Consider the following 8878-nt stretch of genomic DNA (forward strand, 5'->3'; position numbering starts at 1 on the left):
GCCGTCACTCGATGCGGATGTTCCTCTCTCTGGATTAAACAACTGATATCTTTTAACCTTTTCTTGACACCCTTTGTTGATTTAGCTGCTGAATCTCTGCAGCAGATTTGTTCCTGGTGGACTGTTCAGCCACCCTGAGTCAACCTCTACCTGACATACGTCCTCCTGCAGGGGGACAAAGATTCCTCAAGCTGCCAGGTGTGTTTGAAACTGCAAACTTGGCTGCCTTCTCCAACTGTCTGCATCCTTCAAAGGAGCATTTGAACCCCAATTACGTCACAACATCGTGTGAAGGCTGTCCCAGTTCGAAGGCACCTCCAGATGCTCCTTCTTTTCCCTGTTTTTGGAGGATGCACCACATGGCAAAATCGCTTGGTGTAGATCGTCACTTTCGCGTGCCTGGGTGGCAGAAATCATGACGTGAGGGTAAAACATCTGGTGACACAACCAGGAAATGCTCCAAAGGCTAGACCGTCCCATTTAACAACAAGGTCTCTGAAGGACTCGCCTTCGAAGACCAAAAAGGCTGCGTCCTTCAGAGGATGCAGACATGACGATAAAGACCGCAGCACTGGACATGTTTTTATTAGTCGTGCCGGACGGTGCAATACAGATATACATGAACTGCAAATAACTTTATGAACACTATTAATTTATCTCAAAGAAGAAAAACAAACAAAAAAAACAAAGCCTAACTTCTCACTGCAAATACTGTAAATGACGCTTTAATCCATCGCTGTTCTCACTTCCTGCAAAAACAAACACTGTGATGAGTTTGTGAACTTCACAATAAATCGACTGAAGCCTGAATATGAAGAGTGAGTTTCTACCTGGGCAGAGTGTCGACGTAGGGATCACTGTGAAAACAGGAGATACAAACACATCCTGCGTTAGGATTTGATCTGAGTGATGCTGGTGGAGACCTGTGAGTGAGTGTGGGTGCTGGTTCTTACTGCTGGGCCCGGATGAGGGGGACGGGGCTGTCGGACTGCAGAGGCCCGGCCCGCTCCCCGGTCCGGCTGTTGAACATGGGCAGCGTGGACAGAGGTGGAGGGACGCCGCGGCTTCCCGCCATGTCCCTCAGCTCGTCGGTGTTCCCGAGGATGGTGTGGTGGTGGTACAGCTGGATCCTGCAGCGGGGGAAGAACAGGAAGTCGTGTTTACACTCAGAAGTGTTTGGATCGTTTATTTAAAGGGGCTCGATGAAGAATTTGGAGATTCAAACTCAGAGTGTCAAGTGTTTACTCTCAACAGAGCACTTACTGGTTTGTTCTTGCGTTCCTCTTCTCTCTGTAAAAAGAAAAGAAAGACGAACAATAAGTCACATCAGGATCGATCATTCAGGTTGAAGGGTGAAAAAGAAATGTGTGTATTCAACAAACAACACTGTCGGTCCTTGTTAAGTTTCACGTACACTCCCTCTCGTCTGCAGAACATCACGTAGGCCAGCAGGACGCACAGGATGATGGCGAGGACCAGAGGCACGATCACCGTCACCAAGTAGTCCGGGAAGAAGTCTCTGCTCGGGGGCGACTCCAGGGGGTCGAACTCCACGCCGGTCTCCATGATCCCCGAACCCACAGTGGGAGGAGGTGGAGCTGGCTCCTGCTGCGTCAGGTCAAACTGCAGGGAAGAAGAAGAAGAAGAAGAAGAAGAAGAAGATGACAGATTGTTCATTCATACATCATGTTGTTACATCACTTTCCGTCCTCACCAGCTCCGTCTTGCACCAGGTGATGCAGTTGCTGGGGATGGTGCAGAAGTTGCATCCTCCGGGGACTTTGACTCTGGACCCGGCTGTGCACTGCTTCTCATGCTCCGGCGCCAGAACCCTCAGGAGACAGTCTGAGAAGTACTGCTTGGACCCGACCTTCACATACACACTGACGCAGATCACATGTTCATGAAAACAGATACTGCAGGAGATAGATGTTTGCAGTCGAGTCCAGCTGTTTACCCTTCAAAGTGTCCAGCGAGCGGCAGGGGAACCCGGCCTCCGCGGTCCAGAGCGTTGGTGATGTTGACGACCTCCAGCTCCTCAGTGTCCCACAGCTTCTGCAGGTCCTGCTTTATCTCATCCTGGACAACAGAGGGCAGCACCTTCTCAATCTCCCTCAGCTTGATGAAGAACTCAGCTTGGTACGGCAGCATCGTCTCTGTGAGGGATGCAGAACAACAGTGTCACTTCCCTTCGGGCCTCATCGTGGACAGTACAGAACCTTCTGGGGTTTTTATTTGAATATCACTCGCACCTGCGGTGACTTTGATGACGAGGATCTGTCTGGTTGTTTCATAGCTCCGCTTGTTGACGGCGAAGATCTGTGAGAGGAGGAAGATGAGTTAGTTTAAACATCCAGAACCTCTCACACACGTCTGCAGATTACATCCTGCATCAGAGCCAATGTTGTACATTTTGGAGAGTTTATAGCTGTGCAGAAAGAAACCACAGAAGCAGATTTGGCAATAAAACTGATCATTTTGATAATCAAACTATCAATATTAGTAGTAATTTACAGGCAAACATAGATTTAGATGGAAAAAGGTCAGTTTTCAGTCAGAATCAGATTACTTTGCATGTAAATAAACTGTTTCTACATTGTTTTCTTCTGTGTTTACGTGTTTAAAAAGCATGTTGAGTGTAATAATAATAAAAAAATAAGGCAGTGAGCAAACATAGAATTCAAGAGAGACCATTTCTGTTTATGACCTTTGTTTTTCTGTCATTTTCTAAGGGGCAGGTAACATCAGGTGAAGCTTCAGCTGACATTTTTTTTCAGTCCATATATTGGGGGACAATTTAAAATGATGTATAAAGAAAGGTGGAGATGAATTAACAGGAAGCAAAGTCGACTCCAGAGAGGAGCTGCGATGTGTTAACGGCGTGTTTTGTCTCTGAGTTTCAGCTGTAATCTGTTGTTACATCCTCGTGTTTTCCAGCCAGAATACATTTCTTTTTCGGTGCCACTCTTCCTCTTCTTCATCTTCAAAGGCTTGTTTCCTCCTGAATATTTAATGCCGGTTAAAAAATAGCAGCTCCGGAGAGAAACCTGACGCTTTTGTCTCGGAGGTGTCTGACAACAAAACCTTGACGTTAAGCACCGACGTGTCAGACAGCTGCAGGTTTTTACAGATTCGTCTCTGCTGCTGGTATCTGTGGCTGGTTCAACGAAAACACGTGAGAAAATACACGACGCAACGTGTGTTACATGATGACGTCATACCTCGATTATACTTTTCCCGGGAGACATTGGCGTGCCGTACAGGAAGCCGTTATCAAACGGGTGCCTCTGGGTGAAGCGCAGCCACTCTGGGAGGTCCGGGAAGTTCTGCCTGTTGCACTTAAAAATCATGGGGTCATCGTACAAACGTCCGGCTGCGAGGGAGGAGGCGGAGACACACACACACACGATAAGGAAATTTATATCTGGTAGACGAGTGGGTTTGGCACGATTCGATTCTTCTCACCATAGAGTTTCGACAAAGGCTCAAAGTCGTTCTGGAAAGTCTCTCTCATCAGCTCGTATGTGAAGAACCTCCCCACAGGAATGGTGAATTTGATCTCTGCATTGGCCCCGAGCAAGCCGACGGCACACACTGCGAGTGAAGAAACAAAACAAAAGGCTAAAAGACACTTAAACCTCTCAGAGAGTGACCACACACACACACACACAAACCCTGACGTGACACTTAAACGTCCAGACAGCTGAAATCACTCACGCTTAACAACAGACATCTGACACTCAAACAAAGCTTCTTGGTGTCGCCATGTTAGATTAAATCACTTCAGAAATATATAAACTCGCCTGTGAAAAAGAAGAACCAGCTCCTGCAGCCTGCCATCTTGTTTTGGGCCTGTGATTGACAGAACCATGTGGAGAGAGAGAGAGAGAGAGAGACGGGCCGGGTCACAGCAGACGACATGTCAGAGCTATTTCTGACTCACTCCCCCTAAAAACACCCGGAAGCTGAGTTCATGAGGAGCTGCTGTGTTGTTAATCCCCTCTGGTAGTAAATAAAATCACATACTTACCTGAGGCGTGAATTAAGTACAATTCAGTCTCATTTTGAGGTAGTTTACATGTTTTCTTCTACTTTATACGCCTAATTTTGCAGTTTTGACTCAAACAAACTCGGGCTGAAGTGACTTTTTACTTAACACAACATCAAAGTAATGTCACTTGTTTACTTCCGGTTACTTTTGGATGACCTCGATACCAAACACGTGCAAGTGAAGGCTGGATAAAATAAGTTCGCATGTTTTCCTTTAGTCCCCCAAACCCCAGCTGGCTAGCTGCATGGCTACTATGCTAACAGTAGCTAACATAGTCATGGATGTATCAACAAGACAGTCAGCAGCAGTTAGCAGGTAATCTGCTCCTTTTAATTAATTCAAGGTGAATAATTCTTGCTTATTGCAGCTTTTAATATTTTAAAAGACTTTTTTTGCATTTTTATATCCTGTCTAGACAAAATCCACGTACATCACAGAAACTAGTATCTATAAAAGTTCTTTCAGGCACAAATAATCACAAATAATTGACAAAGTAAGCAGGTTATAATGCAGCGATGTAACTCTTTATATATTGGGATATGGTTGATATATGCATCTGCAGCAGCTGCATCACCTGGTGCAGGACCGAGCTGGTGAGGCCCGACAACTCCCACAGGGACGGTTACATGTAAATTATTCATGAATGAAAATATATAAAACATCATAAATATATAAATGAGCAATGCAGCCAAAAAGAGGCCCTGCAGGAGGAGCTCACAGTTTGAGCAGTCATGAGATCATGAAGATGTTATGAAAAAGCAACATATATGTTTTGTGTGTGATTTTGTCTCATTTTTCCTGTTGTCTTGTGAAGTATTTGGTATTTTCATACCTTCAGGACTCATATGAAACTGTCTAAGAAGGAAAAGTCACTATTGTACATTTATTTTAATAATATAATCATTTAAAGATGTACATGACTCAGATTAGTTGGTGATTTTGGGGGTATGGGTGTAACAAAAGTCTAATTAAATGAGTTGTGTAGTTTTGGGGACCAGAAACATTCACAAAGACAGAAAATAAAAAGTAAAACACTGAAATATGCTTAACTACTGCAGCACTTCTATCTGCTCAGTGTTCGTCCTTCACACTCTCAGATTAAAGTGACAGTTTGAGAATAATGTGCTGATGTTCCGTCCTGTGTGTCGGCCTTGGAGAGTAGAGATCTAGAAAAAAAGCGTGGCGGCGTGGGAAGGTTCAGAACCGGCCCCTCGACCCAGAAGAGGGAAATGCTTTGTCTGCCGTCAGCGAGACTGTTTAATGTGTCGATCAGCACAGATGCAGAATGCAGGAAGCAACAATGTGGCTGTGAGGATGTGTTGTTGGACAGGGAGGCCTGACGTGCTGATGTTTGACTGGGTCCTAGTGTTAGATGTGTTCACTGACGCACAGCCATCTTTAGTCTGATATTCCAGGAGTTAACAGACTTTTAAAACGTCAACCATTAAAGGAGCAGGCAGTGAGGCGCTCTTGACTAGTTTGATGAATCTTATCATATTTTTATTTAGAAAAATATATACAACAGTGGTTCCCAACCTTTGTTCATCAACACCTCCCGTTGTGTTCAATGTTTTTGTGTTTATTTCATTCAATTTAAACCGCATTTGATTTTACACTCTAACTACATTAAAGCGATTATCGGTACAATAGTTTTCATACAATTAAAAGGATGTGGTCATATTTACATTCAAACTAGGCTACACCAATTGTAGCTGGTGGAAGTAGCTGGCTAACTGTTAAGCATTTAATTTACCTATTTAATTAGCTTGACCAATTTAAACCATTTATCTAATATCTGAACTAGTATCTTCAGCAATGATTCCCAAATGTTGACACCATTTAACCAATAGTTTTCACTGATGCTAACTATTTCAACTGCCTGCATAGCAACTACCTAGCCTACCACTTTTAGCTAACATTTCCAACTGTCCACTGTCCACTAATGTTAGGTTATTGAGCTAACCATCTACTACCTTTAGCAGTCTTTTTTTTAGCTTGTTCACCATTTATCCAAAATTATGTTTTCAACTGTGTATCCATTACTTTTAGCTAGCTAGCCTACTGTTAGCCTACTTCAATAGTAATTGGGCTAATTTTATTTTATTTAACCATATATTACCATTACATTTTTAAGCGTAATCCATAAATGTTTAGCTTGTTTACTGTTCAGTATTTTGAACTGTTTCAACCACAACCATATCTGAAATTGCTTTCACAGTTATAAATTTTAACTGTTTAACCATTACTTTAAGCTAGCTAACATTACTGTATCTCTTTTTATCCATTTGGCTAATGAAAGTTGAATTAACCATCTACTTTCATGTAGATTTTTTCAGCTTTACTAATAATTTTGTCCACTACATTTTAGCTTTATCGCTTATTTGTGGACTAAATTTTAGCTTGTTCACCATTTATTAAATATTTGTAGGTAATTGTTGTAGGTAACAGTTTCAACTGTTTATGCAATACTTATAGCAAAGCTAGATGACCTAACTAGCTAAATAATCAGTTAGGCTAATGTCACCTGCTACTACCTTTTGCTAGATATTTCTTAGATAGAACGGTTAGCTTGTTAACCATCAAGTACCTTTATGCTAATGTTAGCTTATTTAACCATCTTCTACTGTAAGACTGTTTAGCTTTTTCACTCATTTGTTGGCTTTATTTTAGATTGATCACCATTTTTTTTTCAATATTTTTAGGTAGCATCAACTGTTACAATTGTTCACAGGTTACCTTTAGCTAAGCTAATTGACATTACATTGACTGTAATCAATTAGGCAGTCAATAAAGCTTGCTCACAAGCTAACCGTTTCTGCAGTTTATTACTTTCAGCTAGCTATCAAATATTATCAATTATGCTAATGTTAGCTTATTTAACTATCTTCTACCACTATTTTTATTTACTTTTAGTTGACTACTACAAACGGTTAGCTTGTTAACCATCAAATACCTTTACCTTTATTTTTGTTTAGCTTCATCATTTATTTATCCACCACATGTTAGCTTGCTGTTTATCCATTACTTTTAGCTAGCTGATGTTAGCTTACTCTAACAGTTACTCATTAGAGTACTGTCAACATAGCTAACAACTGCTAACTGTTCATATGCTCTCGGTCAAATATGTGGGTACATTTTTAATCAGATTTAATTTGTTTTTTAATCGGTTGAGTTGCTCCATATTTTCAAAGTAAACAGAGAATTGTTGCCCTGTGAGCACTTCCGGTTCAGTGATTTACTAGCTATGAGCAGCGTTATATAAATAATGTATCAGTCAATACAACACATGATAGTAAACACGTTTCTTCTTAATATTTAATAAAGATTATATGCAGCAGGAGGAGGAGGAGGAGGAGGAGGAGGAGGAGATAGGCGGGCGCTAGGACCCGGCGGCTCCCTCCTCCATGCAGCAGCGCCGCTGAGCAGAAATCTGCAGCTCGGAGTGAAGAGATCAAAATGATGCTGCCTGTAAAAAGGGATTAAACGCAAAGCAATCTGTCGGCGGCTGCGGGTCAATCCGCGGCTCGGTTCCTCTCCCACGTCCTCTGGCGCAGATACATCTTCTGATAACCGATGCATGTATCGATCCGTGCGGGCTCGGGCTGATGGTGTGAGCTGGTGACAGATGCATCGTGCTCACTTTCTCCGTTGCAGCGGACGCGTGTTGCAGCGGATGCAGCAGCAGCTGAAGGCCTTTAATGCGATCTGTTGTTTTTGTTTCTCTCTCTTCTCCCTCCATCTGCCGGGTTCTGTCGTCTGAGCGCCGCCTCCAGGACCGGGTTCCGTTCGTTCGGGTGGATAAGAAACCGATTCGCCGCCGACATGCCGTCGCTGAGCATCCGTCGCGACGCTTGACCGACCGATCATGATGAAGACCGAATCCACATCCAAGAGCACCGGCTCCGGCTCCGGCTCCACGCTCAGGAGCCCATCCCCGCACAGAAACGCGTACGAGGCGGGGATGCAGGCCCTGAAGCCCGTCAAAGACAATGCCGCGAACGGGGACCTGCAGGAGGGCCCCCGGGGCCGCAGGTACGGCTCCAATGTGCACCGCATCAAGAACATGTTCCAGCAGATGCAGACCACGTCCCCGGGCGATCCGGAGGGAGGAGAGGAGGTCGCCAGGAACGCCGACAAATCGGTGCGCCTGTCCCTCCCTCGAGCCGGGAGCCTGAACGAGAACGTGGACCACAGCGCGCTGCTGAAGCTCGGGTCCACCGTGTCCGAGCGGGTCAACAAGTTCGACGTGAAGCCGGAGAACGGGCACCAGCGGGCCTCCTCGCCCAGCTACTCCAAGCTGCAGGAGACCCGCCGCATCTTCGAGCAGCAGCAGCAGGAGCGGCAGCTGCAGCAGGAGAAGCTGGCGACCACCAGGGTCCTGCTGAAGACCGACAAGGCCTCCAGCTTCCAGGACGGCAGGCTGGACGTGGTGGCGCGCTTCAACGGCAGCACGGAGTCCCTGGACAGCCTGGACACCAGCGAGGCCGTGTCCCCCACCGTCAGCCAGCTCAGCGCCGTGTTCGAGCGGGCCGCCGAGCTCCGGAACAACCTGCACCGCCTCTCCTCCACCCCGCCGCTGCCCTCCAGGGGGGTCAGCGCCAAGGTGGGTGTGTTGAACTCCAAAATAATCACAAAGAGGGTCAGTGCCTTTGCAGCAGGCCACCAGGAGGACCAGGAGAAGCAGAACCAGAACGGCCAGGAGGGGCCTCAGAGGGGCCCCAGGGGGAGGGGGGCGTCTGACAGCATCAACGGGGGCCAAAGTACCGAACACTTCAGTGCTGCAGGGGAGACGGGAAAGACTGTTTCAGATGCCGGCGTGGAGGCGAA

At 45.4% G+C, this 8878-nt stretch overlaps 2 protein-coding genes across 2 annotated transcripts in view; one reads left to right on the top strand and one right to left on the bottom strand.

Moving 5' to 3' along the window:
* Positions 1-547: 547 nt before the first annotated feature.
* sgca (sarcoglycan, alpha) lies at positions 548-4360 on the bottom strand. The gene is made up of 11 exons (XM_037081554.1): positions 3804-4360; positions 3466-3594; positions 3222-3373; positions 2253-2319; positions 1958-2156; positions 1715-1883; positions 1415-1623; positions 1264-1290; positions 954-1130; positions 831-857; positions 548-749 (listed from the first exon to the last, which is right to left on the bottom strand). Exons 1-11 carry the CDS (start codon positions 3919-3921, stop codon positions 743-745), a joined length of 1281 nt encoding a protein of 426 aa, XP_036937449.1. The 5' UTR covers positions 3922-4360; the 3' UTR covers positions 548-742.
* Positions 4361-4500: 140 nt separating this feature from the next.
* LOC119009857 (neurabin-2-like) overlaps positions 4501-8878 on the top strand; it is a 27266-nt gene continuing 22888 nt past the window's right edge. Inside the window, exon 1 of the mRNA XM_037081553.1 lies at positions 4501-8878. This exon is cut by the window's right edge and continues 355 nt beyond it. Coding sequence (XP_036937448.1) covers positions 7917-8878 — 962 coding nt within the window. The 5' untranslated portion in view covers positions 4501-7916.

The sequence above is a fragment of the Acanthopagrus latus genome, chromosome 20 (assembly GCF_904848185.1).
Source record: "Acanthopagrus latus isolate v.2019 chromosome 20, fAcaLat1.1, whole genome shotgun sequence".
NCBI lineage: Eukaryota > Metazoa > Chordata > Actinopteri > Spariformes > Sparidae > Acanthopagrus > Acanthopagrus latus.